This window comes from Barbus barbus (genome assembly GCF_936440315.1).
Source record: "Barbus barbus genome assembly, chromosome: 34".
Lineage (NCBI taxonomy): Eukaryota > Metazoa > Chordata > Actinopteri > Cypriniformes > Cyprinidae > Barbus > Barbus barbus.
Window position 1 is genome coordinate 24,275,123 of NC_136762.1, and position 11,753 is coordinate 24,286,875.

An 11,753-nucleotide genomic window follows, 5' to 3' on the forward strand; every position below is an offset into this window, starting at 1 on the left:
TTCTGTGTTGTTTGGACTCAATCCTTCTTAGTGTTTGATGGGTATGGATATTTGCTGATAACCGATTGTCCCAGCGATCAACTGTCTGTGACGATTAATAGGCAAAACCAATCAATTGGTCAACCTCTTACTGCACATACAGCGATTGCAATGCATTTTAAAGTATTTGTAAAGTAGTTGATTTGATTGTCTGCGCAAACACATGCAGTCATCAAATGTGCATTATAAAGTTTAATCTTTCTCCCCAAAAGCTATGACTGATATAATCTCTTTGGACTCTTTTAGATTTAGAGTTAAATCCCACACAACATTTTTTTTTCTAATTTGAGAATGCCCATTTCACTCAGATATACATCCCAATTGACCCTTCACAGGGAGCTTGATTCACAGGTGATCTGACCAATCATAATGCCAAATCCGCCGTTTTGTCCGACAAACAAATCAGACAGGAGGGTAGGTTAACTTTGGTTAAACTTGAAAAATGGTGTGAATTGACATCTTTCTGTGGTTGAAATAAAATACCTTCTAATGTTCATTCACGTTTATTTCATGCTTTAAGTAAATATTAAATGTGCTTTCTTCTGTTGGACATAAAATATATTTTTAAGAATGTGGGTAACCAAGCATTTGGTGGTCCAGTATGTGGAAGTCAATGGGATCAGAAACAATCTTCAAAATATCCTTTCAACAGAAGAAAGGACCTCATACAAGTTTGGAAAAACTTGAGAGTGACTAAATGATGACAGAATTCTTTTTGTGAACTATCCCATTAAATAAGGCATTCTTAGGCTAATTTTTGGTAAACTGTGAACACTGTCTCTAAGTTGCTATGAAAATACCCCTATTTGGTTTAAGCAACCAGTATAGTCCTACAAATCAACACTGACTCAACTACTGGTGTGATTTGGGGCGAGGGTATCGATCAGTGGTTGATGGAGTGGGGGCGTATTCGGAAGTGTTTTTGCAGTTTCATTCGGTGGCGTTAGTGGCCAAGATATTACCTACTGCGGTTTTTATTTTGATGCTGTCATCTTAATTATTACCCTTATTAATAAATAATAAATTGTTATCCTTATTAATAAATAAAATAGCTTCCCCAGCGTATTAAAAACAGACACCTTTTGTAAATGTTCAGACTATTATGATGAAGAATCTCTAGTTATAATCACATCTCATTTGATCTCACACCCTGCCCTTTCCTCTTCATGAATATTTCGTTACTCAAGAGCTTTGCTTTTTTCCTATTGATCATTTCCTCATTATTTCTCCCAGGAAAGCTTGGTGCGAAAAGGCTGAATATTTTTCACTGTAATTGCTGTAAATGATCTAAATCACTGTCTGTCATTATTATGCTGTCAGTTCCTGAGCTAAGGGACTGTAATAAGAGGCTTCACTGTATGAGGCATTTATTTAGATGAAGATAATTTGACTCTGGAGATTTCAGCTAGGCCAGCTGAACGGTTGCTTCTCTTCCCAGCGCTGTAGCTTCCAATCAGTTCTTTTCCAAAAGACATTTGGTAGTATGGCATGACTTTTTTGGCTCTTGACTAACATTCCCAGCTGCTGACTGAAGAGGAACCCTTAGGATTCAAGATGAAGCTGCAAATGCAACAGACAGACTGGATTTTTGTTTGTCAATTTTTTCAAACCAAAGGGGCATTAGTCCCCCCAAGCAAACAAAAAAAGTATCTATATGTGAAAAGACTGTCTGCTTATCAATCATTCTTGCAAAAATCTTTTTACTTGATAATTGTAGAGAGTTTTCACTAGCAGCTCACAGAAGGCTAAACTTACAGTAATTTAGCAATTAACATTGCTGCAGGGTCATTATTATTAGTAGTAGGAATATTTAATTAATTTTTATGGTAATCATAGCAGTATGTAAAGTTATGCTTATACAGATTAATTTTTTTAATATAAATTATAAATATGTGACACTGGGCCACAAAACTAGTCACAAGTGTCAATGTTTGAGGTTTATACGTCATCTGAAAGCTAAATAATTAAGCTGTCCATTGATGTATGGTTTGTTATGATAATAGGACAATATTTGGCCGAGGTACAACTATTTGAAAATCTGGAATCCGAGGTTACAAAAAATAAAAATATTGAGAAAATCACTTTTAAAGTTTTCCAAATTAATTCCTTAGTGATGCATATTACTAATCAAAAATTAAGTTTTTGATATATTTACGGTAGGAAATGTACAAAATATTCTTCACTTTATATCCTAATGATTTTTGGCATAAAAGAGAAATCGATCATTTTGACCCATACAATATTGCTGGATATTGCTACAAATATAGCAGTGCAACTTATGACTGGTTTTGTAGTCCAGGGTCACATATATTTTGAAATATAATATACAGTGACTTTGCATTTCCCAAAATAAATAAACATTGTTCATTTTGTTTTCTTTGTATCCGATATTGCAAGTGGAAAACCCATTTCAACTGCATTTCTGCGTGTTTATAGGATTGGATTAATTTACAAACATTTATTCTGTGTTACATTTGGAAAATATGCCATAGGAATAAAGTGCTACTTACATATTACTAACATCAGTACCCTAATATGGTAATTTGCATTACAAAGCAATTTAATTGGAGGTATGGCACTAAATGTTAAAAGGCATCATTCATTGCCATGCTGACTATATTTAAAAAAAAGGGTCTCTTTCACTGAATGCCAGTGTGCTTTCAGAATACATTTCTCTATTTAAGCAATGCCAGCTGTACCATGGTAACTTAAACAGAGAAACTTCACTGAATCAGAATCAGAATCAGAATTAGCTTTATTGTCAGGTATGTTTACACATACGAGGAATTTGTTTTGATGACAGAAGCTCCACAGAGCAACAGAATGACAGCGACAGGACAGGACACAGATAATAAAAAATAGACAATGTGCAAAATAGCACAAACACAATATACAAAATAGACAATATAGTATGTACAGGTATGTTAGGTGCAAATTTGAAATACAATAAGTGTGTTAAAAAAAAAAGTATGATGTGTGTTTCATGTTTATTGTTAAGAGTTCAAATGTTCATGAGATGGATTGCCTGAGGGAAGAAACTGTTCCTGTGCCTGGTCGTTCTGGTGATCAGAGCTCTGTAGCGTCGACCAGACGGTAACAGTTCAAAGAGGGAGTGTGCTGGATGTGAGGGGTCCAGAGTGATTTTACCAGCCCTTTTGCTCACTCTGGATAAGTACAGTTCTTGGAGAGTAGGGAGGGTTGTACCAATGATTCACTCAGCAGTCCGGACTACCCTCCGTAGTCTTCTGAGGTCAGATTTGGTAGCTGAGCTGAACCAGACAGTTATTGAAGTGCAGAGGACGGATTCAATGATGGCGGAGTAGAACTGTTTCAGCAGCTCTTGTGGCAACTTCCTCAGCTGGCGAAGGAAGTACAACCTCTGCTGGGCCTTTTTGACAATAGAGCAGGGGGGTTTCTCCTGAAGTCCACAATAATCTCCACTGTCTTGAGCATGTTGAGCTCACCAGCTGCTGCCTGTCTGTCAAGAAGCTGTTGATCCACTGACAGACGGAGGTGGGGACGGAGAGCTGAGTTAGTTTGGGCAGGAGGAGGTTTGGAATGATCATGTTAAAGGCCGAGCTGAAGTCCACAAACAGGATCCTTACATAAGTCCCTGGTCTGTCCAGATGCTGCAGGATGAAGCGCAGGATTAAGTGACAGTCACTGATTTACATTTATACATTTATCAGATGCTGTTATCTGGCTTACACGTGAGGGGGAAAAAACAGCAATTTATCAGAAGTCATTGCCAATAACATTTAGGGATAGGAACAGTAGTATTTTTATTTATTTATTTTTACATTGTCTTCCATAACTCAGAGAATAGGAACTGACTTGATTTGTTTTAGCTCTGTTTATTTTATTTTATATGAAGTCATTTCAAGTCATCTTAAGGCCCCTTTGGGGTTAATATTGTGAAGCTAATACTGTGGTTTATAACAACTCTTTGTTTTGTGCAAAATAGGTTGCACATCAGTGCCATTACAACCACTTCAAATGTTGTCTTCTAATGCTCAAGCCATAAAAACCCCACAAACTTGTGTTTTTGAAGACGTTAATGATTCACACTCACTGCTTTAATAGTAAGCAGCTTTTTGCTAACTGCCAAGATCTCCATCATTACACTCTCTTTATTGTACCAAAATGCTTCCTCTGAAAGCCTAATGTCCATTAATGAGGACACTCCTCTAATAAGGATGTAAAGTTGAGAGGATATGCTGGTGGTCAGCGGGATTTGTGGAGACACCACGGCTAATTTACAGCAGCATTAGAACTTAACAGAGAGGAAAGCTGGGTAATTTAATTGAAGCCCTTTAACTAGAACAAACATGCCTGTTGGCTATCACTAGATATGGCAGTGAAAAGACTGAGAAGTGTAATGCTGAGAAGCTTTTGTGCTTCACCTGCCAAACTTTAGCATTGACCGCAAGGTCTTGCCTGAGCAAGAATTCTTTGGCTAGCAAGAACTTTAGGAATGATATTAACACTGTTTGTTTAACAGTGTTCTATCTTCTTCTTACAATCAATCTATCACACTAAACTGAGTACTGTATCCCACAATGCAATGTGCTTGATTAGACTTTTCATTTCCAATGTCACAAATGAACTGGGAGTAATATTTTTTGATCTGCTTCTATATGTGATCACACTGCCAAGATTTAAAGGGTCAGTGCACCCAGAAACTTCCATGTTGTCATCATTTAGTCCTTCATGTCATGCCAAACCATGAGACTTTCTTTCATCTTCGGAACACAATTGAGGATATTTTTAATGAAATGTTTCTGTTCGCCCAATGAAAGTTCATTCCTTCCAAACTTTGATGCTTCAAAAAGTTCATAAAGACACATTGAAAATCATCTGAATTGAGTGGTTTAGGAAACACAAACACTTTATACGATATAACAGATTTACTTTACACTTTTATTCACACGACATTAATCAGTGCACATACATAGAGCACATAAACTATGGCAAATGGAAGCTGAAACTTGCTTGCTTGATGTTGTCCTTTCAAGATAAATAATAAGTATATTTGAACAAAATTAACTTTTTTAATTTTTATTTACATCTCTCATTTAAAGGGGTCATCGGATGCCCATTTTTCCACAAGTTGATATGATTCTTTAGGGTCTTAATGAAAAGTCTACAACATACTTAGTTTTTTTTCAAAATTTCTCAATGATAGTGTAAAACAACACCCTTTTAACCTTGTCAAAATCAGCTCTGTTTTCAGCAGCCCGTTTTAGTGCATGTTCCTTTAAATGCTAATGAGCTCTGTTGACCCTGCCCCTCTCTTCCATGGGGTGATGAGCCGTTCTCATGAGACTGTAAACTTTAGCTAAGCTTTAGCTGCGGAACTTGCTAACTAGCACATTATTAGGAAAGGCAATTTGCAAAGATTTGCGCAAACATAAACGCATTTAGGTAGATCGGAGGGGGGGGGGGGCATTCCCATCAAAAACAAAGCTAAACCACTGCACTTTCAGCGGCTCAGATGTCGGGAGTAAATGAAGACTGCGATGTTCATTATTACATCCGACAACAAAACACCTCAATCGCTTAGAAGCCATTCTTTACATCTGCTCGGTTGTCGAAACAATGGTGGACTGTCTACAGCTCACTCAGGGCGGGTAAAACGCTAGTGCCAACCGACAATCGACAATGTGAGGTCACACAAGACAGGCATCTGAGAATGGCTTGATATGCGAAAGAGGAAATGATTTAACAAGATAAAAAAAAAAAAAAAGCACTGGGTGGATCTTTATCATTATAGGGTGGTTGTGTACACACACTGCCAACATGCATGTTAGTTCAAACAACTTGTAAAAGTGCATGTCGCATCTGATAATAGTATGCTACAATGTTAATGTTTATCAGTTAAATAAAGGAAGCATGTGCAGGAAGTATTGCAGTATGCAGTATGAACATAGCCTATGTCTAACCTTAGGTTAGTCCATTTTTATCCATTTAAAAAATGTTAAGAAATGAAAATGTATTTATTTTGTTGTTGTTTACAAAGAGTGGCACCCTTAGTCTTTGTGCATAAAGAAAAAAAATCTAATTTTGTTTTGTTTAGCCCACTAACAAATCCATTTTTGTGTCGCTTAGGCCATATACAAACAGATAACAACAATAAATGAAGTCGTAAATCAGCCTTTAAAAATGTAGGCCATCACATCGGCAGCAAGGCTGATTTACGACTTCATTTATTGTTGTTTTGCTGTAGGGTGCTGTCTGTGAAAGGAATGGCTGAACTGTGGACGAGGAGCTAAGAGATGTGTTATTATTTCAGTGCCACTGAGGCAGCCAATCTTTCTACAGAAATAGAGAAAAAAGAACAAATTAGTATAAAAAAAGTCTCAGAAAACAAACAGACAAACTGCTAATGATTTCTTAGTAAATATTGCAGAAAATGTGGCCTATTTGTAGCGGTTTATGAACATGAATATAAACAATTAAGCAGTTTTATATATTATGCTTTGAGTATACTGCATCTTTGTGGGTAAAGTTATATACTGTACTTATAATCATAATTTATATACAGAGCTGTGAGATAATATACGTACAGTATGTATGTGGGTAAAGTTGGATATACTTATGGTAGTTGTTGGAATTATTCATTTATGTGGTATTGAGGATTATGAAACCTGTAAGGTTTTATTCAAATTACAGTAATACCAGTTTGGTGTAGTAACAAGCCTACTATTTGGTGATGTGTATCATTGTCATGGTTAAATGATGCACAGAAGGTTAAAACTTTAATCATATCACCCACCCCAGTCAATTGAAAGTTATGGCATAACACATTGTACATGGTTTATAAAATCTTTAGTTCCCTAATGTACAATACACAGGCAAGGAATGAAAAACTCCAGGTGATGTTAGATAATTGAGAAAAAAAAAAAAAAAAAAACTTTGGGAGAAAACCAGTCAACACAACGGGTGCATGTTTGGCTGATTTGCTGATATAATGGCTGAAGTACTCAAAATTTCTGCATGATATCAAAAATAAACCACACACAGAAAACAGAAATGAGTGCCCTTAAATAGCTACATCTTAGCAAAATTGAGTGTATATTATCATCTTAAAATACTCTTGTGTTTCCACAGGGTGTTCAAGAAGGCTAGTCCGAATGGAAAGGTAATATTACATTCATTTTGTCCCTCCTTCATTTCTAACAGCAGTGTTACTGTCAGTTGTTTTGATTCTGATCCTGCAAATGTTTTCTGTCAGTGAGTGCAGCACAGCCTGTTATGAAATGTTTATGACTGAATAACCACAAATATTGAGCTACAAAGTACCTCTTGTTCCAAAATTTGATTTGATGCTTGCGACACGGTTAGCCAGGCGGATGGGTCCCAGCTTGCAATGGCTGTGCGGTTAGCATATAGACACAAATCTATATGTATCATTAGCAGGGAGACGAGCGGTGTGCCGCAACAGTCCTTGAGCAGGAAGCGGGCGTGGGGCGAATATGAAAGAGGAGCATGTGACTCAGCACCCAGCCTTCTGCAAAGCTGGGACAGGATCGGCACAACACAATCATTACAGAAACATATAGTCGAATGGTACAACTCAGTAATGGGCTTTGATAGAAAAATGCACTAAAAAGACAATTTAGCGCTCATAACTTCATAAAAGCATTAATTTTGCAGGGGTTAATGATAGATAAATGCACAATGGCACAAATGAACATTTCAGCTCAGTTCAAACTGTTCTGTCTTTGAATTGTTTTATGTGTTGTGCTAATACTGTCATTTTATGATTGCCTTTTTAGTTAACCGTGTACCTTGGTAAGAGGGATTTCGTCGACCACGTGGATCTTGTGGAGCCTGTCGGTAGGCAATAAGATACACAATCTTAACTTATAGTTTCACTTTATGTAGTGAGCATGTTACGTTGTAATTACATTGTAATTAACATGTCATAAATATGTATGTGCACTTTGTAATTATATAATGAAGCTGCTTGCAAATACAATTGATTAAAATGACTAATTTACTAATGTAATTAATCTATTACATTATTCAAACTTAAATTATTCATCAAAGAAAACTCATTTGATCACTTCATGTTTTAAATAGAGTTTGATATTTTGGATTAAAAATTTAAGTAATATAACAATCATTTCACAGCTAAGCAGGTATAAGTTTGACTTTTTAGCTATGTATTTTTTGCTCTTGCAGATGGTGTGGTTTTAATTGATCCAGAGTACTTAAAAGAGAGAAAAGGTGAGATTTTTTATTTTCACAGTATAGTAATAACCAAATAGAGCCTTTGCTGAAGTTCCCTACCTCACAGATTTTTCTCCTCATCCCGCCCTCTACAATTTCAGAAGAGATCTCTGCATTACAAACTGTGCTCAGATTTGAAAGATACCAGCAATCATAAATCAGAGATCTCAGAACTCAAACCTCACTCATTACATCTGTCTCCGAGGCTAATATCCGAGCTGCGCTTTCTACATCAATTATATAGCTGTGTACACTTACCGTATGTCAATAATTTTCCCATTTGTTGATGGTTTTCTTTCATTAGGAACAAGAAGTACAAAGTTGACTGTAAATCCATTAACCGTACAGTTATTGAGAAGTTTGTTTTTATTCTTCCTCAGTTTTTGTGACCTTGACATGTGCTTTCCGCTATGGACGGGAGGACTTGGACGTTCTTGGCTTGACGTTTCGCAAAGACCTCTTTGTGGCCAACATCCAGGCATTTCCTCCTGTGCCTGAAGAGAAAAAGAGCTTGACACGTCTACAAGAGCGACTGATAAAGAAACTTGGAGAACATGCTTACCCCTTCACCTTTGAGGTGAAATTTCTTAATTTCTTGACATGATGCCAAGTATGTGAAATTGAGTTAAATTTTGATTACATTTGGCACCTTTGTCATATTTGTGCTACGATTTCAGTCTCAACATTAAATGTCAAACATTTTCTCACAGATTCCTCCAAACTTACCCTGTTCTGTCACGTTACAACCAGGGCCAGAGGATACAGGAAAGGTACATTTTCCTTCAAATAATGTTCCTTGATGTTGGTTTTGATAGATACCGTATTGACCCGAATATAAGCCGATGTTTTTTTTTTTGGAAATGCATCTGAAAAAACGTGGTCGTCTTATATTCTGTGTCTAGACTTAATAATACACCCACAACAATAGGTGGCGCCAAATACATAAAACGCGTGTGCCAAGAAATATGTAATGTAATGTGTGTTGTAATAATGTTAGAAGATCGCGAGTGAAAACAAAAGAAAAAGAAAAGCGTACAGCGGCATGAGTCGTGACTGTCATGTTAGCCTGATGGGAACAAACTTCCTCTGTAAGTGATTTTAAAATGTAAGGCAGTAGCCTACGGAAGCGTATTGCATTCACTTGAGGAAAAAAAATCTACTCTGTTTTTCTGAATTAACGAGTTAATTATCTCAGAATTACGAGGTAATTTTTCATTAAAAAACTTTTTTGCTCTGTTTTTCTGAATTAACGAGTTAATTATCTCAGAATTACGAGATAATTTTTAAAGAAAAAAAAGTTTTTGCTGTTTTTCTGAATTAATGACTTAATTATCTCAGAATTACGAGATAATTTTTCATGAAAAAAAGTTTTTGCTCTGTTTTTCTGAATTAACGAGTTAATTATCTCAGAATTACGAGATAATTTTTCATGAAAAAAAGTTTTTGCTCTGTTTTTCTGAATTAATGACTTAATTATCTCAGAATTACGAGATAATTTTTAAAGAAAAAAACGTTTTTGCTCTGTTTTTCTGAATGAATGACTTAATTATCTCAGAATTACGAGATAATTTTTCATGAAAAAAAGTTTTTGCTCTGTTTTTCTGAATTAACGAGTTAATTATCTCAGAATTACGAGATAATTTTTCATGAAAAAAAGTTTTGGCTCTGTTTTTCTGAATTAATGACTTTAATTCAGTCATTAATTCAGAAAAACAGCAAAAACTTTTTTTTCTTTAAAAATTATCTCGTAATTCTGAGATAATTAACTCGTTAATTCAGAAAAACAGAGCAAAAAAGTTTTTTAATGAAAAATTACCTCGTAATTCTGAGATAATTAAGTCGTTAATTCAGAAAAACAGAGTAGATTTTTTTCCCTCAAGTGAATGCAATACGCTTCCGTAGTAGCCTACCCAGATTTGAAGACTACAATAAGATTTCACTTCTACTGATAATGACATTTTGCTAGGCTACTATGAGATGGATGGACTAATTGTTATATAATTCAGATGGGCTACCTGTTATTTTTATGGTTTATCAAAAAGTGTATATTTTAAATGTGATTGTTGGTACATTTTACCAGTATTTACTAAACATTCAAAACAAAAATATGCAATATGAAAATAATTTAAGAAAAAAAAATTCTTAATAAAACACAACATTTGGTTTTCAAATGCCTTTTCCAAAAGGTCTTGAAAAAGGGGGCTCATCTTATAATAAGGGTCATCTTATGTTTGGGTCAATACGGTAAGTAAAAGGGCTTTGCAGAATTCTCCGAGTTTCACACGCTTTAGTAACATTTTCTTATTCCTATCTGCAAAGGCCTGCGGGGTTGACTTTGAAGTGAAGGCTTTCTGTGCAGAAAACGTTGAAGAAAAAATCCACAAAAGGTACAGCCTTTCACAATGGCACCAAGTAACTGACACAAAGCAACACATAAAACATAACCTTTCTTTTAAACATATGTCGGAATGTGTTTTTGGAAAATACGGGAGAGAAACGAGATTTTCAATTGAATACATTTGAGAAAGTGTCTTATTATGATGTCTGGGTTTTTGTCAGATTCAAATGAGTGGTCTGTCTAACAGGCAGTAATATTTATTTATTATTTAGTTTTGTAAAGCAATCACTGTTACTGTTTTAACACTCACATCAAGCCTCACACAATTTGGGCCATGAATAGAAATATTTAAACAGGGTATTTTGTTGAGGAATGATGTGCTATTACTCTTAAATAATCAGAGTTAAGATAAAATGTCCTTATATAAGGACACTCTACAAACCCGAAGCAACATGCTAGAAAATCGCTCACGTTAGTTACACATCACACTGTCCTGGCAACCACTCACAACATAGATTTAGTAAAAGTCAATAAATGTCACACATTATGATATGTATGCCCCATTAACTGCCATTTTACAGGAATTCAGTGCGTCTTGTCATCAGAAAAGTGCAGTATGCTCCAGAGAAGCCGGGCCCACAGCCAATGGCTGAAACCACAAGGCAGTTTCTCATGTCAGATAAACCTTTACACTTGGAGGCCTCACTTGACAAAGAGGTAGGATTGTCTGGTTACTCAGCTGGTCTGAATAAGATTGAATATCTGACTATTGAGAAAAGACAACATCACAGATGGAGTTCTGCTTATTAGTACCCCAAGTTAATCCAGAGACAACGGGCACATCTAGTGATGGAACCAGGGCATTACAACTGAAATCCTGCACGCACAATTGTTACTTATAGTAGTATATAATAATAATAACAATAGTAGTAATAATTATAATAACAGAACTTGTTTTTTAACTTACTCATTTAAAAAAAAAATTTAAATATGTTCTGTTGACCTTATGAAAACTCATGCAGACATTATTGACGCTTTATACTAAAGATAATAATAAATGTATAATGCTACAATCTGCAATGCATTCACAGAAATCATGAATCTGAAAATTAATTAGATTTATTTAGTTATAATTTTAGAC

General features: G+C 35.5%; 1 protein-coding gene across 1 annotated transcript in view; it reads left to right on the top strand.

The window, feature by feature from the left end:
* LOC306853842 (beta-arrestin-1) overlaps nt 1–11,753 on the top strand; it is a 37,077-nt gene that overhangs the window by 17,997 nt on the left and 7,327 nt on the right. The window contains exons 2-8 of the mRNA XM_079391494.1: nt 7,150–7,180; nt 7,818–7,878; nt 8,227–8,271; nt 8,655–8,851; nt 8,985–9,044; nt 10,594–10,661; nt 11,194–11,329. Of these exons, the coding sequence (XP_079247620.1) occupies nt 7,150–7,180; nt 7,818–7,878; nt 8,227–8,271; nt 8,655–8,851; nt 8,985–9,044; nt 10,594–10,661; nt 11,194–11,329 (598 nt within the window). The remainder of the gene's footprint in view (nt 1–7,149; nt 7,181–7,817; nt 7,879–8,226; nt 8,272–8,654; nt 8,852–8,984; nt 9,045–10,593; nt 10,662–11,193; nt 11,330–11,753) is intronic.